The sequence below is a fragment of the Acinonyx jubatus genome, chromosome A2 (assembly GCF_027475565.1).
Source record: "Acinonyx jubatus isolate Ajub_Pintada_27869175 chromosome A2, VMU_Ajub_asm_v1.0, whole genome shotgun sequence".
Taxonomy (NCBI): domain Eukaryota; kingdom Metazoa; phylum Chordata; class Mammalia; order Carnivora; family Felidae; genus Acinonyx; species Acinonyx jubatus.
The window spans coordinates 20973151-21000859 of record NC_069383.1 but is presented as its reverse complement, the minus strand read 5'-3'; the positions used below and the strand labels follow the sequence as shown (position 1 = coordinate 21000859).

The following is a 27709-nucleotide window of genomic DNA, read 5'->3' as shown; positions in this document are numbered from 1 at the left end:
CATTGCACTTCATACTATGGCTGCACCATTATTTATTTAACTATCCTCCTGCTGATGTACATTTAACTTACCCTGATTTTTCTCCTGCTCCACATAACCCTGCAAAATGAACCAACTTTTTACACATACGTCCCGAAGCATTGCACATTTATTAGAATAAATCTCTGAGGAGGGAGCTTGCGGGGTCGTTGTTTAGGCATTTAATGTTTGATAGGTAGAAGAAAATAATGGTCCAAAAGGGTTGTTACCAATTTGCACTTCTGTCAAAAGCAACAGAGGGAGATTCTTTCACTCTTTTTCCAAAGCTAGATATTATCAATCCTTTGACAGTTTTTCCAATGTAATAGGGAAAAAAGATCTCCTTTTTTGTTTTCATTGTTATTTCCCTGATTACCAGTCATGTAGATAGTTTCAAGCATGTGTGTGTGGCTGTAAAAAATCTTAGATAGCCTTTCCTTTGATTTGTCTGAAGCTGTCTCCTTATATTGCTAATGGATTGTCTTTTTGTGGGAGCTTCTGAATGAGCAGTATTAACTTTTGTCTGTAGTAAGTATTGCAATTATTCTCTCTTAGCCTGTCATCTGTCTTTCAACTTTGTTTGTAATGTCTTTTGCTCCACTAACATTTAAAAGTATCTGTGGTAAAAACTGCTCCTTCTTTTACTTTGTGGCTTCCAGGTTCTGTGTCTGTCTTAAAAAGAACTTCTGGGTGAGAGTCCAGTAAAAAGATATGCCTTTCTGTCCAGATAGCATACCTGGCACACGTCCAGTGTATGAAAAGATAGAAAGTATAAGAAAACACTTGCCGTACATATACCTCCTCCCACCCCATTTCAACCATCCAGAAGTATCTGCTGTCAGCATTTTGATGTACATGTTTTCAGTCTTCTTTATCTTTTATAGAATTAATTAGAAACTCGAGTCTGCTTGGTAAATGATGTTCTCACTAATACACCTTGAGTATACACCTGGTCATGATTCTTCCGTAATATCAGATTTCATGGCTATATAGTTACCTGCCTATGCATGTACAATAATTGATGGGATTGATTAATTCCCTATTTTAAAATACACAAATTGCTTCCAAATTTCCACTGTTAAAAATAAGGCCAAAATAAGTATTCTTGCAAATAAATATTTGTGCATTCTGGTTATTTAAGTAAAGTTCTAGAAATATTATGACCAGACTAAAGACTTTCAATCCACACTTCTAAATTTCTTTCCACAAAATTTGTCCCAATTTACATTCTCAATATGAATGTATGAATATGTTATTTCTCCTGCTTCTCATCTGCACTGGACATTGATTTTTAAAAATTGTTCCCCATTATTTTAATTTTCATTTCATTGATTACTAATGATTTTAACTTTTTTATATGGCTTTTGGTTCTTTGTCTACTTTGTGAATTGCACAGTCATGCTCTTTGCTCATTTTCTGATATTTACTTTTTTTTTTTTAATGGAACCTCTTTGTATGTTAAGAAAAAGCATGTATTAACTCTAATTGGTTATAACAATAGTCCCAGTTTATCATTCATATTTTTCTTTGATTTTTGATGAACAAATTTTAAGTTTTATATACTCCAATCCCCTGATCTTTTTCTTTATAATTTTTTTCTTTTGCTGTTATGCTTAGCACAGTTATACTTCCCTTATTTGAAATCAAATAAATTCTCACCTGCATTTTCTTCTAGTCATTCCACAGATTTATTTTTGTCACTTAATTCATTAATCCGTCTGGAATTTATTTTGGCGTATAATGTGAAATAAGAGTCTGGTGTATATTTCTTTCAGGGAGTTAATGAGGACCACTTATTGAATGATCTTTGCTTCCCTTGCTGATTTGAAATGTCACCTTTATCACATCGCTGACTTTTTATGTATCAGGATTCTTTTCCTGGGTGTTCTATCTTATTCCACTGATCTAACTAGTACCACAATATTTCAATCATGTGACTTTATAGTAATATATTTTCTATCTGGCTTTGCAGGTCCAGAGTAGGGCACTTTAAAGTTCCCCAAATCACAATATATCAGTAGCAGCTTGCTTTTGGTCTTGTTCTAGGAAGGACTCAGAAAGTTGAAGGAGCCACAGAAAGATCTTTGGGCAAATAAGCAGTGACGGGCCATGAGGTGAGTTCTATCAAGAATAGATCCTTCTATCATAGCATCTACTAAGAGCGCTTTAGGAAGATCTGAAGGGAAATCAGGAGGAAGTGAGGATGGTGGTACTGATGGTTCCAGAATCACGAAACCTGCGCAAGACCAGCAAGCTGACAGGTAAACCGCACTGACATACCCATGGGAGACCTGCAAAGGGTCAGTAACTCACGCACACAGGACAGGTGGTAAGGTGTCACTCTGGGAGGGGCAGCAAGATGGCATAGAAGATAGATTCTATCGTGCTGGTAAACATTTCATGCGAGAGTCTGCTGGGCTGGAGAACTGTGCTTACTTATTCCCAAGGCAATGATACATGACTCACAAACGTCCTCTAACAGGTGGATTGGGAGGTAAAGGTCAATCATGGAATGACCCACTCCAGGCACCAGCAAACTGCATGGAGAAAAAAACAATGCAAAATGCCCACAGGCCAGAGAGTGGGTATGGGGTTTCATTTTCAGTCTCCACAGAAAGGACCAGAGGTTTAGCTTCTTTCATAATTGGAGGACATGAGTGGGGAGTTAGGGACTGCAGGGGGTCGGGAACTGAACTCACACTTCTCTCGCAGAGTTTCATTTTGCTTTGTCTCACCACTACCCACAGTCACACCCCAAGGAGGTAGTGATCACTTTTCTCTTCCCTCCCAGCCCCATGTCCCCCTCCCCTTTCTACACTTGCCAATATGGTAGCTAGCTAGTTCAGGGGCGGGGAGTACACTAGAATATTAGGGGCATTCTACTCCCCCCCACCCCAAGGGTCTCTAGCACCTTTTGCCATTGGCTGTCAATTGTTGGCCAGGGAAGGGGGGTCAACAACAAGAGAGAGCCGTCTCGTGTGGCTTCCACTTACTGTTCTGCAGGGATGTAGCCATCCACTAAAGGGCTGCACTCCACACCGGCCACCTTCACATGGGAGGCGATGTCCCGGAATTCCAGACCCAGGTTCTCCCCTCGGATGGTGACCTTGGTGCCCCCTTCCCGAGGACCCGTGACTGGGATTATCTGGAGGGAGGAAGCGCGGTAATTTGACAGGCACCGAGAGAGAGCCATTACCCACTTGCTGGTGGGGCAAGGAGAGGCTTCTGGCTCTTCCCCATCTCTGCCCCATTCCCTGAGTTGGGCCCCTGTCCACGAGGGCACCCAGGTCTGGGACGCTTAATGGCAGGAACTTCGGGTAGAGAAGTCCGTGTTTGGGTGTGGTATTAGGAGCAGTGTTCAAATCCCCTCATTCACCTTCCTATTTTGTGGAAGAGATGAGGGGATGGGACATGATATACACCGTTCTCGGGTGATTCATAGAAAGTCGCGGAATAAAGCCTCCCGGCATTTGCTTGTGTTGTTTCATTCTGAAGGAAAATGAACAACCCTCTTGATGCCCACCGCCCTCCACGCTATGGCAAACCACCAAGTTTTCAAGATCCTTCTCAAATGTCACTTCCCCATAACCAGTTGTCCCCTCTCTCTCCACTGTCATGGTAACAATCACTGGTGTCTGATTCCTCATCCTTCAGATCCTGTGTCTCTGAGCTCAGGGATGGTGTCTTACTTCCCATGGACTTCTCAGTGATGGCACTATATTTATCTCTCAAGTTGTCATTGGGCTGAAAACCACAACTACCCAAGCATCTTCCTGGATTTAGAAGAGCATTTGTCACAAGTCCTTTGCCTTCATTGTCTGGCTTGGTTTCTACCAGAGATGGGATTAATTTAGACTTTACCCTCATATACTGGCCAAAATGACTGGCTTTTCCTTCCAAGATGTCACCATTGGTGTTAAAAACCCATGATTGAGACGCTGGGAACCAACAACCAAGGGCCTGCTTTGAGGTAGGTGCCCCATATAGTTCATGCGGTCTAATTATGACATCCCGCAGCAGTGACCCTAGTGGCAGAAGACATTCTGTGCCAGCCTCTCCTGGCATTTGAAAGACCAGAGAAGGGCACATTTCCCATTCCTGGTGTCTCTGAACACCAGCAACTGGATATTGGCCAACACCAAGGGGATCGCAACTGAAGGAGCCCAGACGGCCCACCTCTTAATGTTTCCTACTCTCTCCACCCCCAAGGGCACAACTGGGGGCTCCACCCTGGAGGAGGGTGAGAGAAACCAGGCTGGAGGGGCGGCTTTGCTGGGGAAGTCTGTTCACCTACGAGTTAAGATATTTCCTGCTTCTTACCCATGCGTGCACATGTGCACGAGTGAGCGTGCACGTGAGTGTGAGGATTTTCAAATGCATGTTCCCACCGTAGTGGAAAGACAGATCCCTCGGAGGCAGGGGCCGTTTCTGTGAGAGGGAGGCGGGCAGATATAGGGAGGGCTGGAAGGAGGAGGGTATGTCCAGCCAGTCCCCAAAGCCCCACTGGCACCTGGCAGGAGTGGCTTCATGATATTCCAGCCCTGGCGTGTTGTCCTGAAAAAGGAGCTTTATCTCTGGCCCAGTCCTTGGTTCCCCGGGCTCCCCGGAGGGCTGACGCCAGTATGGAGCCAGTAAATAGCCTCCGTCACAGGGAGATTTGTTTAATTTGCCATCTCCTCCCTGTGATTTTCTTGGTCTGAGGCCAAGAAGGAAGCGACTCGTACTGTTTGCTGCAGACACACGGTTAGCAGTCACGTGTGGCGGCCCCTGGGGGTGGTTCTGCGTTAAAGGCTCTGCGGGTGGGGGAAGTTGTAAAGGAGGGGGACTGGGGCACGTAGGGCTCAGGTGCCCTCCTTCCCCAGGTTAAATGCATGTGTTTTGCCCCAACTCAAGAACTGCTGTTGAGATTCCTACCCATGCAGGAGACTGAAGTAGAGTCTGAGGGAGACTCCCCGTGTCTGGAAAACCAGGAACGCGGAGGACAAAGGGACTGAAGTGGGGGGGGGGGAGAGCACATACAGAGGACCACCACCGTGGGGCCACTATGCTGGAGGAGGTTGTGCACTCGCAAAGGTCAAGCTCCCTACCTGCCTTTCTCCATCCCCTGTAGGTGTGCACAGCTTGTGAGTGGAGGGGTGAGGGAGTATCTCTATGGGTGTCTTGCCTTTGGGGTGAGAGAGAGCGCTAATCTAGGAATCCAGAGACCAGGGATTCAGGGACCGTTTGATTTATGCTTTGGTGTAAGGGCATTAGCATCTCTGGGCATTACTCTTTGTATCTGGGAAAGGGGGCTGATAACCCTGGCTTTGGCAAGCATTATAACTTGAAATGTGTCCTCTCCAAATCCACCTGTGGAAGTCCAAATGCTCAGTACCTCCAAACGTGGCCTTATTCGGAGAAAAGGTCTTTCTAGAGGTAATCAAGTTGAAATGAGGTCATTAGGGTGGGTTCTAATCCAGCGTGACTGGTGGGTGTCCCCATATGAAGAGGGAATTTGGACAGAGACACGCAGAAAGACAATGAGAAAAATTCAGGGAGAAAAGCCAGGAGACAGGCTGGGGCAGGTCCTCCCGCACAGCCCTCCGAAGGACCGGTCCTGCCCACATCTGGGTCTCAACTTCCAGCCTCCAGAACGGAGAGATAGCAAATTTCTGTCTCTGAAGCCCCTCCGTCTGCGGTACTGTGTGGTGGTAGCCCCAAGAACCATGTGGGGGGTCGCCGTGAGCACGGACAAAGCAAGGGACAGGAAACTGCTTCGCAAACTGTGAAGGACCACACCAACATCTGGCCTATTATGGTAACTGCCACGGTCAGGCTATTGGATACGTGTGTGTTTGTGAAACTCTGCACAGAGCCACGTACCTGTCTATCCTTACTATGTATGGAGGCGAGACAGAACTCCCTTTCCTGTGTTTTTCTCTGCCCCTCTCTGCTTGGTTATTAAAATCAGCAGCCACTAGAGCAAGGGGGCGTTGAGTACCTATAATGTACAAACGCTGTGCTAGAGGCCCAGAGGGTCGCGCTGTTGAGACATGCACGCCCCTTCTTTATTGTACCAGGGGAACACGGTGGGAGGTGATGCCTGAGGGGTCTCTCTGCCAGGAGTGGAGAGTCGGGAGATGAAGACACCAGTGGCCTAAATAAACCCCAGGGGCAGTGAACCCCTCGGTGTAGACATGGATGGCAACAGCTTTAACAACGTTGATGATGGACGAGGAGGAGGATGGTGAGACCCCTGTGGGCTGGGCACAGAGCCAGCATTTTGCATGGTTCGGATCTCAGACAATCCTTGTGACTCCTCTGTGAGATGGAACCTTAGACCCCTTGCACACGTGAGGAAGCTGAGGCACGAAGGTAGTGATAAATTAGCCCTGGGATACCCAGCAACTGGCTGGCAGAGCTGGGATGCAAGCCCTGTTCTCGGCACGTTTAGCTCTTCCCTGCCTCTCACTGGTCTTTGCTCCATGGCCTATGTCCCCTGAACTGTGCTCCAAATCCATTTCTGCCATCTATCGGCTTAGGTCTTGCTTTGAGTGAGTCCCAAGGTCTCACCGTTTCCACCTTCTCCACCTCCCGAGGGCTGGGCTCTGTGCCCTGGAACCCCATGCACCCTCTGCTCATGGCTGAATGATCGGTGAGGTTGTCCCCGATGGAGCTTAACAGCCTCATCACCCAGATTCTGAGAGACAAAGGGAGAGTGGCCAGGACTTAGAGTCATTTTTGATACTGTTAACATGGAGACTCCAACAGGACAGTGGAGCCCTTCTCTGTGTTCAACCTTCCTTGATAAGGGAGACACCCCTGGACCAAACCCACAGCTTCTGCAGAAGCCGGGCAGGAAAACGAGGATGCCCCCAGCCTGCCCTGATAATCACTGGGGTGGCTGACACGACGGCGGGGCATGGCTGGTGAGGCCCCAGGCCATGGCAGGGCACGGCTCGGCCACCCGGAGCGGCCCAGAGGACCATGGCTTACCTCTGTGATGCGGGGGTTGGTGCACCTGCTGTTTGCACCCGACAGCTCCAACCACGGGCTCTCGTGAATGGGGCAGTGCTGCCTCAGGGTGCACTGGCCCTGACTCTGGCACCAGCCGCACTGGAAGTCCGGGTCCGCCTTCAGGCACAGCCCGCAGCTCTCCCGCATGGCTCCGCACTTATAGAGGTGAACTGCGGGCAAAGGGCAGAGGGGAAGCGGGAGGGGATGGGACTGTGGACAAGGAGTGCAGTCCCAGCCTCGGATGATGAGACCCAAGCAGCCGTGTCCCTTTAGCCATTCTGACACAGAGAAGAGCAAAAGAGAACTTGGGACCCAGGCAGCGAAACTTAATCAGAAGTGGGTCTCCCTCCAGAATCATCAGGGCTCTTGTGGCCAGTCCTGCTCACTCCGCCACACCCAGGACCCCTGCCCATGGTGGCCCTGCACCCGAGAGGTCATGGAGCCGTGCACAGGCATAGAGGGCAGGTTCCGAGCCAGAGGGAGAGGGTCACCACTGGGGCAGGGATGGAATAATGTGTGCCCTCGAATGCAGGGCCTCCCCCTCCCTCTGCCCTATCTCCCTGCCGCTGGGGTCCACCTTCCACACCTTTGTTCTGAGCTGGGTTGTCGATGTTGAAGTGCCCGTTCCACACAACTGTCAACTCCACAGGCAGATTGTTGATCTCCATCCCTTCATAGGAATACTGCAGGCAGGTTGGGGGTAGGAAAGAAAAAAGTTGGGTTACAGAAATTTCTAGGGAGAGCTAGCTCTTTGGCCTGGAGTCCATGAGGTGCTGGGGGCTAAGGACCTGCTGTGACTGTGCCTGTGTTTGAGGGCATGTGTGGGGAAGCATGGTTTGGGGAACAGGGTAGGGCGGAGGGGGGCAGGATACTAAGGCAGGGGAGGGGCCAGGCCTGGATGGGACACCCATTTAGAATATGGATTCACAGAGCAGATTAGAGCAGAGCTACCCAACCCTCTTCCACGGACGCTGGCTCACACCAGCTGTCGCTTCCCATCTTCCTCCCTCACTGTCCAGGGGAACCTTGTCATTAGGCCCCACCAAGCCCTTGATTCAACTTGGGAATGTTAACTCCTAGGACAAGGTCAGAGGGGGTGGGTGCTTTATCAAAGACCTAGAGAGGGCTGATCAATTTCCAGGCAGGGGTAGTGGGTGCAGGCACTAGAAATGAAGGGGCCGTACTCTTCAGGGGCTGAGCTGATGGAGGTTAGGAGTCAGGAGAGCTGGATGTGGCTTAGAGGTGAGGTGGGAAATCCTGTGGACACCCTAGGGACCAAACCTGGGAATTTGGGTCAAGACTCCAAAGGCATGCACTGGCTCAGAGAGGCCAGGCCCCAGCTCTGTGGCTGCCCATGCGGGAGCTACCTCTAGACCTGGACAGGGTCCCTGCCCAGCTCTCTTCGGAGTCAGTGCCCCACCTGGCTGGGTCTCATCCTTGGGACTGAGTGCTGGGGCAGGGAAGGGAGGGAACAGGGAGTGCCAGCCCCCCCACATCTGCCTTCTGACAGCAGACACTTCTCAATCCCCAGAGAAGGAGGTAGGTGGCAGGGAATCAGACCCTGCCCAGGGCAGCATTTCCAATCTGTACCTGGTGATTTTCTCATCATTCCACCAGACTCTGCCCTCCACAGGGGGTGAATGGAGGAATGGAACAGAGACAGGTTTTCTGCAGAGGAGGGGCTGGGAGCTGGCAATTAGCTAGAGGGGTTCAGTCCAAGAGACCTGGCCGGAAGTGATGTTTGCAGAGCCAAAGGCTCTTTCAACTCAGTTGAAGTTTGGAGGGGCTGGGGCGTGGGGGTGTTGATGGATATTATGGAGGTAGCTGGTGCCCCCTCCCCAGAGCAAGCGAGCTGCTAGCTTCTCACTAAGAGGCTACAGAACCTTGGGAACGCACAGCCTGTGGAGGGTCTCAGGGCTTGAGATGGTGCCTCTGCCTCTGGAGCCTATCCATAGAGACTTCTAGAGGAGATGTTACAATCCTAACCTGGGAAATCGCCCTAAATTCCTGAGTTATTGCTGAGAATGTGCTCCAGTGTGAATACGTCATGACACTATCCTCATACACAACATCAGTGGGATGGTTGTCTAGCCTTCTTCAGGCTCTACCCTAGCACTCCCAAATTTTTCACTAACTCCCTGGAGACACGTGCCCAGACCAGGGAGCCACATTCAGTGTTTGCCCTACAGTGGTGGTGGTTTGCTCTGTACCATCCACTCTCTCATAGAATCTCCCTTGTGACCCGCGACACCAGGGTCTGGGCTCAAGCCGTAGAATAAAGCAAAGCTCCCCAGCCCTGAAGAAACAACCACAGGGACCTTCATGATCGCTCAGCTCAGCTGGTGACTCATAAGCCCTTTGCCCTGTAGTGCAGTTGATCAGCTCCCCAGAGATGATGTTCTTTGCTTCTGGGTCAGACTGAATCCTTCTAAGGCATCCCGAGCTTTCTCACAAAACCTCTTCCTCTCTAGACTGGTGGTTCTCAGGGTGGTCTGTGGGCCACAGTCTTCAGAATCACTCAGGCGGCCTAACCACGGATCCCCGGGCCTCTCCCTACACCTGCTGGATTGGAAGATGGGAATGCATTTCAAACAGGCAACTCTGTGACTCCACTACTTCGGGGAGTTAGAGACTCACCACTCACACTCCCTGTGGTCTGCTAGAAGCAGGGGACAGCGGCCTGATGGTGGAGAGATGCTGCAGGAGCAAGAGACAGGGCGGGGGAGAGGAGGGAAGGAAGGGGAGAGGGACAGACTTTTCCAGATCTCCCTCCCACTCCCTCCCTTAGCCAAGCTCCACTTCCTCTCCTTCCCATCCCTATTTCCATCTCCCTCCTCCAAGGCCCCAGTGCAGGAAGACTGCTAAGGGAAGGTGCTAAGGGCTGGCTTGAGGCTGTTCTGCCTCTACCTCCAGGAGGGATGCTGGTGGTGCCTAAGTCAGGATCCAAGCCTGGTTCCTGCTTCTCAGGCCTGGGTCTGGCCAGGATTCAATGTGGAAGCAGCAGGTGGTGACCAGGGGTCCCATCAACCAAAGATCAATAGAACCTTCAGGCCTCTCTCAGAAAGGCCCGGAAATCCCCCAGAGATTCTGCATACGTATGCATGTGTGTTTGTGTGCACACACGTATTCACATGCAGCTGACTTGAGAAGAGCTCACAGCACAAATCTATGTTACCTGCGTGTTCGTTCACACACGCATGCACACACATACGGGCACATACCGCAACAGAGGGGTTCTGCAGTGACTGCCTGTGTGAATGTGAGCAAATGATGCAAGTCTCAGTTTCCCCATCTGTGACGTGGGAATTATGAACAGTGCAGACCCAACAGGACTCTTTTGAGGGTTCAAGATAACCATCCAATGCGCTGAGCACAGTGCCTGTCACAAGGAATGAGCACTCAAATATGACTGTGTGTTTAGTCTACGCATATACATTTGGGGATGCCGTCCAAAAATATGCTTGTGTTCCCTGTGTTTGTGTTTATGTGAAGTAATAATAGCAGGCATTTATTGAGTGTTTATGCACCAGACTCTTGGTACATATGGGATGAACGCACATGAGCATGCTTATGTGTTTTGGAGTGCATGTGTGTGTTTGCACGCATTTAATTTTCAAGGAAAATTGAAAATACAAGACTTCAAGGATCAGATATGCTTGGCATTGCTTTATCTTTTTATCGCCCATTCCTGGGATCTTGACTATGAAATATTATAGAAGCCATTAACCCCTGGTGCTCCCCACCACATCCTCCCTCTCTAGGGAAGTCACTGTCATTCCTGGAAGTTTTTTCCCCATGACCTGCGTCCTGCAGCAGGAGGGGGCCAACAGCTGGGGAGCCTGGACCACTGGCTCCCATCCCCCAGGAACCCCCACCTCTGCTTCATTTAGCATTTATATAGCTCTCCGCAATCAGCGGGCAGTTAATCTGCACAAAACCCAGAACTAAGGGGAGAATGTTTCAGGCTCTCAGGGGCCAGGAGGTTAAGTGTCTCAATCAAGGTCTGGCACATCACAGCCCAGCTAGGGGATGATGTTGTTCATTACCTCGGGAAAGGGTGAGCCTCTACCTTGTCAAGCAAAGACAAGACCTATTTAATTTGGACATTCTTTCCACTAACCATTCCCTGTTCTGAGCTCTGAGATGTTGTGCTGGAAAATTCTACCATTCAGGCGGACAGATCTGAACAACGGAAGAAGCTTGTGTATCCTCCGAGACCATCCCCAGGACCCCCGATGGCTCAGTAGACCCCTTCCCAGCTGTGTTCCAATAAAGCAGGGAGGGGGCCAAGTTGCCTCCCCATCCTTGTTCTGCACCTAGTAAACTGGGACACGGAGAGGAGATGGGCCGCTGTTGTGGGTTGGTGGAGGCTGGGGGGGATGGAGCTGGCTGCCCCCTGCGGCCCCCTTGCTCCTGTGATTGCTGGTGCCTGAGAGGCGGGGACTGGGCACTATTATTAGAAGCACTTGTCATTTCCCTGGAGCCTTGGTCTAAAGGAGGCCAAGAATACCCACAGTTGTTCCTCCCTCCAACTGCTGCCTGTGAGCTGCCCTGTTTTCCGCCTACAGCCACTGCTGCCCCCCTCCCCCGCACCGAGGGCTCCAGCAATGGCCCAGGGCCTGTCCCCAAAATGTGGCCTGGAGACGAACTGCCTGCCCACCCAGCCTAGTATCCCACCCACGTGGAGTTTTCCTGTGTCTCTTTTCCTTCTCTGCTTTCCTCTGAGATCTCTGTCACCCCTCTTCCTCTGTCATCACAAACTCGGGGGTTTTGTTGGATTTCTCCAGTGGCCCCCCTCCATTCCAGAAAGCTCAGGGATTGAAGAAGTGAAACAACAAAACTCCTCCCACAGTCCTGTCTGAGGCACATCAGACCTTGTTCCCAAGGATAGCACCAAGGCTGGGTATAAAGTGCTCAGTTGCTATTTTTTGCCCAACCTTTGATTGGTGGGGGGGTGTGTTATGAAGCTGGGTTGAACTTCTGAATTTGCTATTTACTTGCTGTGTGACCTGGGGCTGGTCACATGCCCTCTCTGGGCTGCAGAGATTCCCCTCTGTTACAGATCACAAGCAGACACCCTCTCAAGTCTATTCCTGCTCTGGTAATATGTTGTCCTCTATAACTATGGTAACAGAGGCTTGCGGCTGATTATGACCCCAAAGTTTCTTAAGGACGTCACTTGATGGCAAGTGGTATCCTGGCCAAGAACTGCATTTAAACTGAGATCCTTGAAAAAGAGAGGCTCCTGGGAAGAGCCAGGGCTGAGCCCTCCTGAAGTGCATGATATTCCAGCAGGTTCTGGTAGATACAGGGAACTTTTCCTGGAATCTACCCTTTGTGGGGTATACCTCCTGTCTCCTCACATTCTAAGACTTTAAAATGGTACAGAAACAAACTTCCCCATCACCTTCCTCATGAGGGTGTTGAAATAAGAGAGGCTGAGCTGTTTTGGGAGCAGCAACCTTAGTAAGATACTGTAAACCAGCCCATGGCAGGTGGGAGACCTCAGACAGATTCCTAGCTCAAAGGGCCAGAGTTCAGGGTCCTGCAGGGACGGCAGGGGGATGTGCAGGGAGCCTGGGAATCATGTCCTCTCGTTGGTGGTCAGAGCCTGGGGCCACAGGCCTCCAGCCCCAATGTCAGGTTTCTACTGTGGTCCTGCTGATACGAGAAGTCTCCTGGAAGTGGATCTGAACTTGTCTGAGCCCCTGCACTCAGGAAGCCAGCCAGCTGGGCAAGACCCCTATGGGGGGCCTGGGGCCTCTCAGGGCTGAAAGCAGATTTGACCGTTGTGTCCTGGGGCATCAGGCTTCGAAATCATGAAATCCCCAAGTAAGGAGCTGTGTGTGACCAGCAGATTTTGTCAATCCCCAGGATTCAACGTCAGACAAGCAGATGTCCAGCAGCACCTCCCCCTTGTCCCTATGGTACTGACCAGGATGTCAGGAGAGGCACCCTGCGGAGGCACCCCAGACGAGGGACCCACCCCACCTGTCAGGATGCTGGGCTCCATTCTGTGTTCTCAGGAGGCTCCAACTTTGCCCCCACAGTCAGGGCAATGTGACCCCTAGGGGGCTCGTTCAGTGAATCAGGCCTGGCTCAGGAGTGCTGAGGGCCATTCGTAGAAAGGCAGTGGGTCCCGAGGCAGTGAGTTCTGACCAAGGAGTTTATAGGATGAACTCAGGCTGCTATATGAGGTGCCCTCGTCTGTTTAACTGAGCCAGATAAAGCCCGGGGCCATGAGGCCCAGTCTTGTGTCTGGGGAACAAGAGCTCTCCATCATCAGAGGCCACAGACTCTGTCCTCCCTCTTGGGCCAGGTTCCCTGGGGCAGCGTCTCTGATGAAACAGACTTTTCTACATCGTTTAAACCCCTATCTACCTTCTGCTGACTCACATGTGGAGCTCAGGCTTTTTCTTCCTACAGGAACTTGCTTATTTAGGGGAGAATCACTTGAGCCAAACCCTTGGGGCTGGTCTGGTTGGCTTCAGGATTTATGAGGAAACAGGAGGTGTTTAATATCCCATTTGCTTGTGGGTTTAATCTGGAATGCTGCAGAAATCTGCCAAACAGCCTGGCCACCAGGACAGGAGGGAGATGTACCTGTGGGAGCTGTGGGGACACATCTGGGGTTTCAGGGGTTGGGACATTAATTGCCAGTTCAGTCCCTGTAATGCTGAGCGACCTTGGGCAAGCATGTGGGCCTCTCTGACCTCCACTTACGCGTAGAGTTTTTCCGTGAGCTGCTTTGTTCAGGACTCTCCTGGTCCCATATCACATCCCTAAATACAGTCACCACATATAAGCACCCCGCAGCAACATGAAGGATGAATGGGAGGCAGTGTGACATAGGAGACCCTGAATCCAGGCCCAGCCCCGCCCCTCCCTAGCCATGTGACCTTAGACATTTCGAACTTTTTCTGGGCCAGGGTGGGTTACCCTGAGGCGCATGGAACTTCAGCCCCTTCTCAGGCCTGCCTATATATCAAATTTTGTATTTACTACATTTTATTCATAAAAGAGGGTCCCCCAGATTGTGTAAGTTTCAGCCCCACGAATCTAGACCTGCCCCTGCTTCTGGGCCTCCAGGTTTTCATTCGCACAGTGAGGAAGAATATTAAGGTTTCCTACAGCTTGAACATGTTATGAGTCTATAAGCCTAATGTTTGTCTCTGAGTGGTCTGGGTGCATAGAGGTGGCCCAGAAAGAGGATGAGAGAGAGAACAGAGCAGTGGCTGGGGAGACCACACGGTCGGCAGGGGAGCAGCCACGCAGGAAAGGTGATGCAGGGGCTGCTGACCTGTCTTTGGTCGGGCATGGGCTTGATGTGGATGTTCTAAGCCCCGGGCAGGTTTGTGCTGATCCAAGCAGCACCCCCCTGGCTAGCTCCATCCTGTTCCACTGCTCCCTTTGCAGGTGTTGGGTCTGTCTTGCTGGGAAATGGCCTCTGTGCAGATACAAAGGGAGCAGCGGGCCTCTGCCGGCTCAGATGAGGCCCCGGGTCAGCACCAGTGGGAAGACAGGGCCCAGGGACTCCAGAGCTGGTCTCTGGAAGGAAGATGGACACGGATGTTCCCAGAGCCGAACACACCGTGCAAACACCTCTCTCTGCCCACGGACAGCACTCAGCAGCCCCATGGCTGGTCCATAATCCCCTGCCACCGCGGCCCCTGCCTTTGACAGAGGAGCCTCTTTACCATAACCATGGGCAGACAGACCTCAGAGCCTAGCACTCTGCCGGGGTGGGCCTAAGAGGCTGGGCCGGGCAAGCAAGGGTGGGGGAAGCAGTGAGGCAGGGAGCTCATTTTGTGGGTGTTTGGGGAAGCCCTGCAGAGCTGAGCTGATTTGGGGGTGCACGAGGGGGGCTCAGGCGGCCCGGGAGTGGCAGGGCTAGGGGCACTCACAGAGGTGTTCTGGCACTGCACGCTGGAGCTGTTGAAGCGTAGGGCGGGCACCCTCTGCTCGCTGCCCTGGATGTTGAGGATGCATTCATACCCGCGCTGCCCAGACTGTGGCTGGGGAAGGTTCTTGGCCTTGAGAGTGATTGGCTTGATCACCTCCACGGGTACCAGGATCTTGTCCACTCGCAGCAGCTGGGGGCAGTCCTGGAACAGACGGCACAGCTCAGGCTGGGGAGCGGGAAGCCAAAGGTGCAGGGGTCTCTCCGGACACAGCCCCGATGTTTGCCCTGCTCCACCCTCCCTTGGACACACCCACAGAAGGTTCAAGGCACTGGGGCCCGTCCTCAGCCTCTGTATGGGAGGGAATGGTCCGAGAAATCCCAGACTCTACAGTCACCTCCTGGAGGCCACTTCTCACTGAGGTTGTCTCCTGCCCTCTTCAGTTTTCAATTTAATGCCCTCCAGACTCTGACACTCCTGGTTGCCTCTTCCCAGCACCCCTCCGACCCTAGCGGAGACACACTCAGCTGCTGGGTGTCCCGGGTCGCACTTCGGGCTTCAGTCCTAGGCTGCCAAGAGTTGGGACAGAGAGACCCTCCACAAGTGAGCTGTGGGCCCCAGCTCTGGAATGTGAGTCCGGACCACAGCAGGGGGGGGGGGGGGGTGGGTGGGGCCAGGAGGGTCTTCCATACGTGGCTGAGTCTGGCAATTGGGAATGTTCTGGAATGAGGCCCAGAGGCCTTTTAAGATCCAGAAGCTTCTGACTGCCCTCTGAGGTTGGCCTGACCCCAAGGAAATGCCCCTCAGAGAAGATACACAGGGAGAACCCCTGGGATGCTAGCAATGAACACACTCATTCCTCAGGCTGAGTGGGGTCCGTTGGGCCTTGGGGGGAGGGAGGAAATGACTGGGCCCTTTTCCCTGAGGCAATCAGCTCTGTCCAGGAAGGGCTGGGAGGCGGGGAATGGGTCAAATACGGAGTGTGGGTGTTCTGTCCTCTTTGCAGAGGTGGGGGCTGGCGTGTGGCTGGATTCTGAGGAGCCGAGTAGAAGAGAGTCAGTATGCCAGGCCTGATCGGCATGGGCAGGGGTGAGGACACAAGCAGGGCCTGGGTCCCCCAGACAGACCATCCCCCAGACTACTGCTGTGGCACTGTTCGGGGCATGCTGAGACAGATGGTTTAAAAGCACGGTATACACATCCTTCCTGAGGATGCTGCCCTCAGCAGAGGCTGCTGGCTCCTGACCCCAGCACTCCTCCTCAGCAGACTGAGGCAGAAAGGAGGTTGAGGCAGAACAGCAGACTGGAGGGGTTGCAGGCAACCAGGCAACTGGCAGCTGTCCCTCCTGGGTCTGAAGGCAAACATGAACCCCTTCTGTCACTGAAAGCTAGGAGGGAGAAGACCCACACTCTAGTGCCTCCTGAGCTTCTGGACAGCTATGGAACCCTGAATACATCACATCCCCACTTGGAGACTCAACTTCCTTATCTCTCGATCCGATGGGCTCCAACCACCCATTCAGCTCTTACCAGTCCTGATTCCATGATTTGGGGTGGTCTCACCTCCATCCTTCTTGATTACCATGGAGCCTGACCAGAGAGGAGCAAGTGTCCCAGGCCCATGAAACTAACCCCCTCTCTCCTTCAGGCTGCCCATACCTTTATTTTAAAAGGCAGGTAGGAGAGGAGCAGCAGATCAGGCAAGCCCACTTCTGGATATATACCCAAAAGAGTTGAGAGCAGAGACTAGAACAGATGCTTGCTCACTCATGTTTGTAGTAACATTATTCACAACAGCCAAAAGGTGGAAGTAGCTCAAGTGTCCATGAGTGGATGAATGGATAAACAACATGTGATATATACTTACAATGGAATAGGATTCCATCTTAAAAGGAAGAAAAAATTTTATTATTATTATCATTATTATTATTGTTATTTGGGAGAGAGAGAGAGAGAGCACTTGCTAGGAGGGGAGAGGGGCAGAGGGAGAAAGAAAATCTTAAGCAGGTTCCACCATCAGCGTGGAGCCTGACACGGGGCTCGATCCCATGACCCTGGGATCATGACCTGAGTCGAAATCAAGAGTCAGATGCTCACCGAACTGAGCCACCCAGGCCCCCCCAAAAGGAAGCAAATTTTAACACACAACAGGTGTGAATCTTGAAAATGTTATACTAAGTGAAATAAACCAGTCACAATAGGACAGATATCACATGATTCCACTCATATGAAGCACCTAGAATAATCAAATTCATAGAGACAGAATGGTGCTTTCTGGGGGAGGGGAAATGGGGAGTTAGTGTTTCAGGGGGACAGAGTTTCGTTCGGTTGGGGAAGGTGAAAATGTTCCAGAGACGGGTGGTGGGGATGGTTGCACAACAGTGTGAATGTATTTAATGCCACAGATCTGCACTTAAAACTGGCTAAGATGGTAAGTTTTATGTGTGTATTTTTCCATGATTAAAAATCAGTGAAAACACAGAGGAGCAGCAGGAGGCAGGCCAGCAGGAGGGGAGAAGGAGCGGAGCAGTGAACCTGGCATGTGGTCCTAAGGCTCTAAAGTGCACGGTCTCCAGGGACCTGGAGGTCCCACATGGAGAGAGTCTTAGAAGCTCCGTTCTGTGTCCCCCACCCCAGCAAGATGAGAACACAGGACACGTAGAAGACAGGAATGATATAGTGACTAGGATGAAGCTCAGGACTGGGGCAGGAGGTGTGTGATGGCGGAGGATCAAGAGAGAAGATCCACGAAAAGCAGGGAGTTTCTAGCCAGAGGGTCCTGACTCCGCTCTTCCCTTTACCTGAGGCCCTGGGCAGCTCTCCTCTCCCTAAAGCAAGCACAAGCCTGACCTTCCCTCCTGCTGCATCCATGTCTGCATATGGTTGCATTTGGAGTAAGAGAAGTCCTGGATCTCTCACTTCCATCTCCTACAGCAAAATGTTGCTGCCCTTGAACGATGTTCAGAAAGTGTCTCGAATCTGAGAGTCCTCTGGACCAACCTAATGGATCCCTTCTACTTTGCAAAGGGGAAATCAAGGCAGGGAGAGGAAAAATAATGGCTCAGTATCAGCAGACATGCTGGCAGCTGAAGTTGAATGTCAACCCACTCTCTTTCCTACCCTCAATGAAAGAGGCAAGTTCCTACTGGTGGGCCGGGACCCCCTCAGGATGGGGTGGCGGGTCCGGAAGGATCTCCCCGAGCATAGCAGGACAGGGGAGCTGCAACACCCTCCTGTGGGGGCTGGGACTTGGCCTCCAGCTGGACTGCTTCTAGTGGGTGTGATAGGATGTGGGTAGAAGCATAAGCCTCTCTTCCTCTGGAAGATTCTCTCTGAGGCTTGGCACACGTTCTTTAATGAGTCCTGATTGCCAGTGGCCCCATAAAGGCCTAGTTTGCATATAAAAAGGTTGGCAGGTCTGAGAGTAAGTTCATTAATAATAATTGGAGAGGCCCAGGGCTGGGCTGGGCCCATTTTCCTCTGGTGGTACTGCCGATTGACCCCGGTGTCCCTCCTAATTGAGATGTAAAATGGCAATTTTTCCCTAGGCAGCAAGGCATGAAGGGACCATTGCCACCACACTGCCCCTTCCTCCCATCCCAGCTCCTCAGATCCTGACCTGCCTCACACTGAGATCTCAGGTACAAAACCACCTCTTGCTCGTGGGAAGGTGCAGGGAAACCTCCCTGTTTCTCTGACCGTGTCTCCAGACCTGACTTCCCAGCACCTCCACAGCAGCCTGGGGCTCAGACAATCACCTCTGAGAGTCCTTAACCAGAAGAACCTGGCTGGGGAGCCACTGATCTCTGAATGCAAGGCTATCTTCTTCCTGCTAATTTCAGAATCTTGCAAGGGCTCTAGTCATTGCTTGGCTTAACTGAAAGTGGGGATTAAAATCTCCTCCTCCAAAGGGTTTTTGGTGGGGAGGTGTTCCATGAACTACCACATATAAAGTGCCTGACACAGAGACAGCAAACATTCAACAAATGTTTGTTCTTTCCTCATCTACTGCCTGACCAGCTCAGGTCGCACCTTGTCCCTCATCTACTCCCTTTTCCTACCTCACTTCCAAAGGATCCATCTCCCCTGCTACTACCTCTGTGTGCTTTTCCATAAACACCCCATCAGCTCCCACTGTCCAGCTCTTCCCACCCCTTATGAGCTTCAGAGCCTGGCAACTCCAACAGCTCTAAGTGCCCCAAACACAGGGGGACAGGTACAGAGGCCCCGGGTCCATCCACTGCTCTCTAACAGCAGTTCCCTCTTCTGGAAGGTGACATCCTATAGCTGCGTGTTCCATATGCTCTGTGATGGGACCTCTGCCAACCAATTACGTGGCCTTGGACAAGTCCCCCTCAAACCCTCTGGGTCTCCTTGGCCACGGAATAGAGAAGCTGGTTTGGATCCAATGAATTTTATGGTCCTAGTTCTATTATTAACCCAATAGATGAACTATGACATGTCATTTTATAGGCTTGCTGAAGCTCAGTTTTCCCATCTCTAGACTGGGAAACAATGCCTGCTCAACCAGGTGGAAGTGTGGTATTCAAAGTATCGAATAGCTGAATGAACACTGGAGGGGCTGGAGGGGGAGCTTTCTGGAAGTGGCCATTTACCTATCAGTAGGGAAGTATTTTAATATTTTAATAACTGGCGCATTGCAACCTGGTACAGTCATACAGGCGGTGTGGCTCTGGCAGGCAGTGTATGATGCTGTTATGATTCTAGTCAACATGGTACAAGGGATTCAAGGATTCAATCCAGTGCACATTTCGCCACCTCCATCACCTTCCACGCGCTTTCCTGTTTGCTATCTTGTTTCACAGCCAACACATACGATCACGGCCACATTCATGGTAAAAGAACCAAGGACACCCATGACCTCGTTCAGTTCCCACAATGACAAGGAACAAAATATTTCCACCAGATCATCTTACTGATTTTTGTCCCCAGATGATTATCTAGCCCCCATACAGAATTCCTCAAAAACATAATATTTTTCTTCTTCTTCTTCTTCTTCTTCTTCTTCTTCTTCTTCTTCTTCTTCTTCCTCTTCTTCTTTTTTCAAGGAAGAGATTACTCTGAACTGTAAATGGAAAGGGCGAGCTCTTGGAGGTGGAGAGCACCTGCATTTAACATGATTATTTGGAGACAAATGCATACGTTCAAGAACCAGATTCCCCTGGAGGCTGTTTTGCTTGTGGCTACATTCTGCAGTTGTAAGAACAGGGCTGAGAGTGGCCGTGGCGTGAAGTGAAAGAAAATCTTCAGTGTCTTGGCTTTTAGGAGGTGGCTCCGGCGGGCTCCAGGTCGACTGTCCAGCCCCACGCACGTTTTGGTTTTCAGGGAAATGCACACGGAAGTAAAGATAGCAATGCTAATGGCAGGGAGCAGGAACATCAAGCCAAAGTATGAAAGCACAAAGATGCCTTTCTATCGACCATGTCCAGCATGTCAGTGGCTGCTTTATACAGAGGTTTCATTGCATATTTAAATAATTGAACAAGGACATAAAGCACGCTGCTGAGCTGAGAGAGAAAAGAAAGACTGCCCTTAGGGCTGGTGCTGCCTGGGGAGGCAGGTGGTAGGCTTGTGGATTTACAGCCCCCCGTGTGTGTACAAGATGAGGGTTCTAATTCTCCTAGTTGTTACAGCAAGATTGGGGAAATGTGAAGCTCTGGGGGGAGTGCAGGGCAGGGGCAGCTAAGCAATAAGTGATTTGCGGGGCATCACTCGCCACAACTGTCGCCTCAGCCCCCATCAATTCCAAAGAAGCCAGCCCTAGCCCCAGCCAACCCCCCAAATTTACACTCACCTTCTCAAACCCATGATGCCCAATACAAAAATGTAACGCACCATATATTTTCTTGCTGTTCCCCAAGTTTATAATGCCATTAGCGTGATCTACGATGGGCTGGTTTATGGAGAGAGCAAAGTAATAATACAGAAAGGAAATACCCATAACCTCAAGGGGGGTGGTGGGGCAGACGAGATTGATGGAAAGTGCAATTGTCTGGAGAAACGGCAACCCAGTAATGGAATACCTGGGGTGGGGGTGGTGCATGGATTGGAAGCAAGTTCTTTAGCTGGCTTTGGCTTTGTTTTCTCAAAGGAAGGCGAAGGGCATGGCAAGGATGGTTTTGATCCCTTGGGTTGGGCCCCAGGAATGGCTCCTCTTGCCAGAATCACTTATAAGGTAGATGGCCCAATTTCTCTCCAGAGTCCAACAGCAGGTAAATGCCCTTGGCCTGCCCTGTCTCAGGACATGGGGTTTATTTCAGCACGAGGGGCAAACAGCAGTCCAGGGGCTAGGACCGTCCTCACCCTGCCAACACTTCGGTCTTGGAGAGGACTGACAATTGGGTTCAGCAGATTTTACAATACCCATCTGTCCACAGCTTCATGTTCGGGGTGTCGGTAGGGGATGTTAGGGGATGTTAGCACTGCTTCAGAAATCAGACAGAATTCATTTTGCCTCTTCTGATCTTACACCTGCTCTCTGGAGTACATGCTGGTTGAACTTCAAGAAGAGGGAGGGCCTACAGGAACTTTCTCTCTGAGCCTGTGCACCGTGGGCCTTCCTAGCAAAGCCCATCTGGTCTGGCTCCTAGGGAACAGCTTCAGCTGCATCTGACTTTGCATTCCAGTTTAGATGAGAAATAACAGTACAATAGTCTATGGAGGATAAATTCTTGTCAGTGGATTTGTTTTTCCATGGAAGTTCACCTTTGTTTCCTATGGATCACTGTTATTAAGTGTGTGGGCCTGATGGGGGTTCAGGGGAGGCTATGGCAGAGCCTGGGGATTCCAGAGCCACTCAGGGACCAGAGGCCCTTCCCGCCTAGTAGACATGGGGTCACGGCCAGGTTAATGGCTGCCCTTGGGAAAGGCCATTCCACTGGGAAGCAAGAAGTCTGTCCCGACTTTGGGAGAAGGGCTGAGCACAGGAAGACTCACCCTACTTCTGCTTTCCTTGACTTCCTGTCTCTTTTCTTTTTGGTATGTAGGATCTGGCAGTTGATCTAAAGACCCAGCCTTGTTATCCCAATGCCATCATTAGTTGAAACAAAATCATTCCTTGTAACCGGAATATAGTTACTGTAAACAACATATGTTTATTGGGCATTCTGTTTCTAATAATTGTAATTATGCTAGAATACTTGCCATTAATATAATAACAACAATGATCGACCAGTTCTCTGTTCCAGACCAATAACTTCACCTGAATGCACTCTTTGTTCAGGGGGAAAAAAAAGAGGTAATTCAACATCCCTGGTGACAGTCAACAAAGCCAGTGTTGAAACTGGAAGACGCATGGATGAAAGCCTTCCTGGGGATAAAAGATGGTGCTGGAGAGCTGAAGAGCCACCTGGCAGACTCCCTCTTGGCTAACAAAAAGGCCCTGTCTGTGTCCCCACACTCAAAGGTTGAAAGGAAATGAAAACCCAGGGACTTCCAGAAGAATCTCTGGGCCTGGGCCTCACTCTCATCCTGTGGGGATGGGTCTGGGCCTGGGTGTCCCCTGAGGCTGAGGGGGAGTCCCCTGGTAGGTACAACAAGGAGACCACAGCCTGGACTTAACTTCATCCTGTAAGACCACTTCTTAGGCATGGACTCCTCCTTGGTGCTTTCCAGCTTATTTCCACTTACAATTAAAGAACCTAAAAGATCATGTAGACCAACGGTCCCATTTTACTAATCTCTCAATGTAGACTACAGGTCTCTAACACACCTTGAAACCTCTCACAATGCCCTGCATATGGGAAATGCTCAGGAATTGGGTAATGTAGGACAAACGTTGACCCGCAGCGAAGCTTCAGGTACCATGCTATGAATAAGCTCTTCCCCTGGCAGGGAGAGGGGACACTTGTGTCTGGAAGCTTCTATAACATCACCTTTCAAATGTGTAATTTTCTTTGTTACCTCTTATTCTTGCTATAGCTCTTCCCAGGGACTAAAACATAGAAAACAAAACAACGACATAAAAAAAAAAATCACCTTATTTCCATTAGAAGCCAGGGGCTTTCCTTTTAAGCTCTGAGCACAATGACCTCCTTCCACTGACCCAAATAGCTGGATCAGTCAATAGCCCACAAATATTTGTCACTTCTTTTCCCTTCGGTACATTTCCCAGGATGCTGCTGCTACAGCGCCCATCGTGAAGTGGTCAACTCCAGCTTCTCCACTACATTATACTCAAAATGGCCCTCATATTGAGGTGGGTAGAAGGCAGCCTCCAAACTTGGACCAGAAACACAGCGTCAGAGCTTCCTTTTCTTAGGATAAAGAAACATCCAAAAGAGGGGGCCTCTGGCTGCAGTGGTCTGCCAGGCTCACCATAACACAGCTTGGGTGAAATGGAGTGTCTGAGGGTGGCTGTGGTAGGTTACTTCATCACCATGCTCCATTGGCCATGCTTCTTCAGGCCTTTTCCTTTCTTAGGGGCTCTGGAACCACGTCCTATGAGGTGCTGTGACTCTCTGGCAGGCTTCGCAGCCCCAGAGGTAGATGGGGGGTTGTGCCTGGCTGGCAATCTGGGCGCTTAAAGACAGCGTTCTTCTGTAGGGATCTCTGAACTGCACTGGGAAACATGGTGGGCTCTTGTTTAATTCTCTTCTAGTTCTTTTTTCCTCCTTCTGAGCAGCAGATGCAAGCTGCTTTTATGTATTTAAAGACAGAAACTTGGGACAAGAGGAGCAAACAAGAAAGAAAAAGCAGAAATTTGAAAAACTCCTTCAAGGTAATTAAATGATTAGGCATCTTTGAAATCCACCAGATCGCTCAATTGTTTCTCCTTTCATCTAATTTATCCTTGGGCCTCTCCCCACATGAAACCTCTGCCAGATACACTGGTCCGGGAAGCTGGAGAGATGCTGAAAACCTCTTCGTTTCTGTTTCCATCAAGTCATTTGCAGGTTCCCGAACAAAGTAAGAGGTTTCTTTCTGTGCCCTCAGCCCCTGGTCTTGGTGGGTGAAGCAGACCTTCTTCTCCTGACTGCATGCCCCAAGATAAAGGCTCAGGGTTGAGGAAACTGTATAAGCTTTTATCAGGGTCTTCATGTCAGTGGTGTGCCCCTCGGCTGTCAAACCCATGTCTGTCCTACGAGCTTTAGATCCATTTTCTCTTAAAGAACAGAACTGACACATACACATTAGCTTCACGTTCCTTTTGAAAGCCAACATGTATTCTCTTTCCTCCTTTTCCCCATAAAAGGGCAATCTAAGTGTGGGTCTCTTCTCGATTATGATCCAGAGTAGCCATTGCTAGCCACAGACCCCATTATAGAGGGAGAGAGCTTTATGTTCAGAGACTGTCACAGCCTCTTCTTTCTCTTCTTTGTTCCTCTCTTGTTTCTTTCTTGTTTGCTCTTCGTGTCTTCCCTCTCAACTGGGATCATCCCCTCCCCCTGACAACCTCACCATTCCTTGCCTTTACCTCTAAAATGAATTGGTCTGTTTACTCTCTACCTGTAGAACTCCTGCTCAGTCATCAGAGCCTGGGAAAATAGGATTTGGAGCTCAGATTTTCTCAATGCCAGGCAGAGTCCAGTCATTTTCCCTTTAGCAGAGCCCCGTGCCACAGGTGTTGGTAGTAGAGCGTACATCACCCTGACCTGTCAGTCTCAGAGACAAGACAGCTTCCCTCCTGCCATTAAAGGTTTGGCCAAACCCCTGGGGGTAGAAGTCTGGGACAGGGGCACTGGGATGAGCCTCTGTGCTCACCATTCCCCTCCTGTACCCTAAACAGCTTTTCTGCTTCCTGTCTCAGGACAATGCTCTCAAAGCCGTGGGGTTTGCCACATGGTCATGGCACATGTGTGGGTATGCGAAGGGGGCTGGAAGGTACACCCAAGGCTGGAGAAGGGGGTGAAGATGTTGGAAACTGTCCGAGTCCAGTGTTGGCCAAGAGAGCATGGGCCAGGCTGGCAGCTCTACATTGAGTGGGGTCTAACCAACACTGTATATACATAAATATCTTTCTAGTCTCAATGACAACATTCTAAGGCAATCACTCTGTTCAGTCCTACTGGCCTGAAAGTTGGAGTCACACAAGCACCATAATGGTTGGACAATAGCAGGACTCCTCCAAAGTAATTTTACACCCATTATCTTTAAGGTGCTTGCCCACAAACTTATAGCCTAAGAAAGGAAACAGCAGAGGCATAGAGTATTTCCATTAGAGTGATGAATAATGTTCAAGGATGAGAATAAAGATTAGGAGAGAATAAAAACACAGCTTCTTCACCATGAAGCCAACTTTAGTGATGCCCAAATGGGACTGTGCAGCAGAATCACCAAGTACTGAGCCGACCCCCAGACTTTCTCGTCCGGTTGGTCTGGGGTGGAGTGCTTGACTCTGAGTTTCCAACAAATTCACAGGTGATGCTGATGCCACTAGTTTGGGCATCACACTTTGAGAACCACCACTCTGGTTGGTAAGTTGACCATTCTTTCTTTCTTATTTCTCTCTCCCTTTGACCCAACTTGTCCTATTTGATCTCAGATATGCTCTGTGGACAGTGCTCTGAGGGACAGCCAAGGAGTCTATAGACAGTCTTGCTGTGGACTTACAATTATTTCAATCACATACACACTCATCTGTCTGGAACTGTTCTAGAACTCACCTGGCATGTGGAGCGTCTTCATGGTTGGAGTGACCTGGAATGTACCTTTGCCTGTAGCTCAGCCTCCAGGACTGACTCAGAGCCTACGGGCCCCAGCACAGAGCTTTGCTTGTTTCCTGCTTTCATGAAGTGGTCCCTTAAGAGTTGCGGTTGGGGCAGAAGCAGGTGTCCCGTGGGATTTGCCTGTTTTCTCTTCTTAAGGGAAGGCCTGCCCTCTGTGCCCCATGCTCAGAGCAAGCAGCACTCACCACTCTAGGTGCCAGGACCTACCTCAGGCAGCTTCACTCGGCCTTCCTGGAAGGAACAAGTCTTGGGGTCATGGGTACAGACGTGCCGATATTTACACCAGTGGCAGCGGTATGGGCTCTCAACACAGGACAGGCACCTGAGCACAGAGGAGGAAGAGGCACAAATCACAGAACCTGGGTGAACCCAAAGCAGAGGGCCTATGACTCCTGGGTCTAGTAAAATATCTTTTAACACTAAGAGAAATCACCTTCAAACCCTCATGAAGGGCAAATCTGATACAAATCTGACCCTTTTTGCACCAATTTCTCAGGATGCCCAGAATTTGTGGCCTCCCCCCACCCCCAACTCAGGTGGTTGAAAACCTTAATCTTTAAGGGCCTAATCAACCACTCTCCATCTCCACAGGACGCTGACCTCTTCTGTTGAATTGGGGGGCAACGAGGTCTGAAGTAGGGGGTTTCATTCAGAGGGCCCATATAAGTTAGTGAAAAGAAAGAAACTGACTTTTAATTCAAATTGACTCTAGGGTCTCACTGTCAGGGACTCACATGGTCCCACCTGGGCAGAGGAAGGTCCTGAGGCTTCTCTCTCAGTGCAGTGGGTCCCTGTACAGTTGGCGACCCTGCTTCTACACTTCACCCCCAAGACACAAAGACAACTTTAGAAGAGATCCTTCCTGCCTAAAAACCCAGCATGGTTCCCATCTTCCAGAGGGCGAAACCCAAATGGCTTGCCATGCAGTCTAAGCCCCTCAGGATGTCCAGGTCCACTGTCTCCACATGTATTTGGCATTTCTGCCACGAACAGGCTATGCTCTCCCCACGCTCTCCCCCTACCTGGAGTACTGCTTTCCCTTCGTTCACCTGGCCATCTCCTCTTCCTTCTTTGACCAACAGAGAGTTGGTCACACTGGGCCCTTTTCCCATTAATCACTTTGTTTATGTCTCTGGGGCAGTACTGGCCTTGTTGTACCATATTTTACTTATTCACTGTCCAGTTCATTCACTAGTCCACAAGGCCAGGACTCTGGGAAGCAGAGACTGAGTCTTTGAGTCTTATTAATTGTTGATCCTTCCTGTCTAATGAGTGACACATTGCCCTGCACAAAGTAGATGCTTAAAATTACTTTGTGGACTGCATGGGAACTTCACACATGATTTCATCTGTCTACTCCATGACAAGAAGCGGGAAGAGAATTCTGGCATTGAGGCAACTTGTTTTTGGCTGGGAGGCCTGACTACCTCTTATTGGGAGCCCCATAGAGAGCCAAGCTCTGGATTCACAGCTGCCATAACCAGATAGGTAGACTAACATTCCACCGGCCTAAAGTCCCAAAATGTCTTGGGTTATGTTAACTAGCTTGTCCTACAGGGAGAGGAAAACAGGATAGCCTTTTAAAACAAGCAGGGCTTTATGGTTTTCAAACTGTGCTCTATGGAACCCTGGGGGTTCCATGGAGCTTCTTTGGCGATGAGGAGATGTATGGGATTCCAAGACAGAGGGGTTCCAGAAGCCCTCAACCCTCAACCAGAGTAGCTCCTACTTTCATCTGTCTTGAATATTGGGCTTCCACATCTAATTCTGGCTGGAGAAAGGTTTCTATGATAAAAAAAAAAAAAAAAGAAGGCTTGTACCTTCTCAGTCTGGCCCAACTCCATCATTTTACAGAGGAAATAATAAAATAACAGCAAAAACATGAGCAGCGCCTGGACAGTGGCTCTAACTGCTGTGCTTGTAATGGCTCTTCTAGTCTTCACAGGTGTCTTGTGGGCCAAGCTGGGTTGATGTGCAGGGGCAGCAACCAGGGGTGTCCCAGCCAACCACAGCTCTGCCTGGAAGTGCCCTTGCCATGTCAGAGGTGGGATATGTGGGTGACAGTCCTGGAAGGAGGACTATTATTTTCCCACTGACAGAGGACAC

The 27709-nt window shown here is 50.3% G+C and overlaps 1 protein-coding gene and 1 long non-coding RNA gene across 5 annotated transcripts in view; one reads left to right on the top strand and one right to left on the bottom strand.

The window, feature by feature from the left end:
- PLXNA4 (plexin A4) overlaps positions 1-27709 on the bottom strand; it is a 592266-nt gene that overhangs the window by 66963 nt on the left and 497594 nt on the right. For all 4 annotated transcript variants that reach the window (XM_053218068.1, XM_053218067.1, XM_053218069.1 and 1 more), the window contains 5 exons: positions 25811-25925; positions 14919-15119; positions 7601-7697; positions 6994-7184; positions 3012-3163 (listed from right to left, as the gene is read on the bottom strand). In XM_053218068.1, the coding sequence (XP_053074043.1) occupies positions 3012-3163; positions 6994-7184; positions 7601-7697; positions 14919-15119; positions 25811-25925 (756 nt within the window). The remainder of the gene's footprint in view (positions 1-3011; positions 3164-6993; positions 7185-7600; positions 7698-14918; positions 15120-25810; positions 25926-27709) is intronic.
- LOC128314712 (uncharacterized) lies at positions 12221-22690 on the top strand. Its single transcript, XR_008296627.1, has 3 exons — positions 12221-12480; positions 18464-18556; positions 22159-22690. It is a non-coding gene; the product is annotated as an uncharacterized LOC128314712 (long non-coding RNA).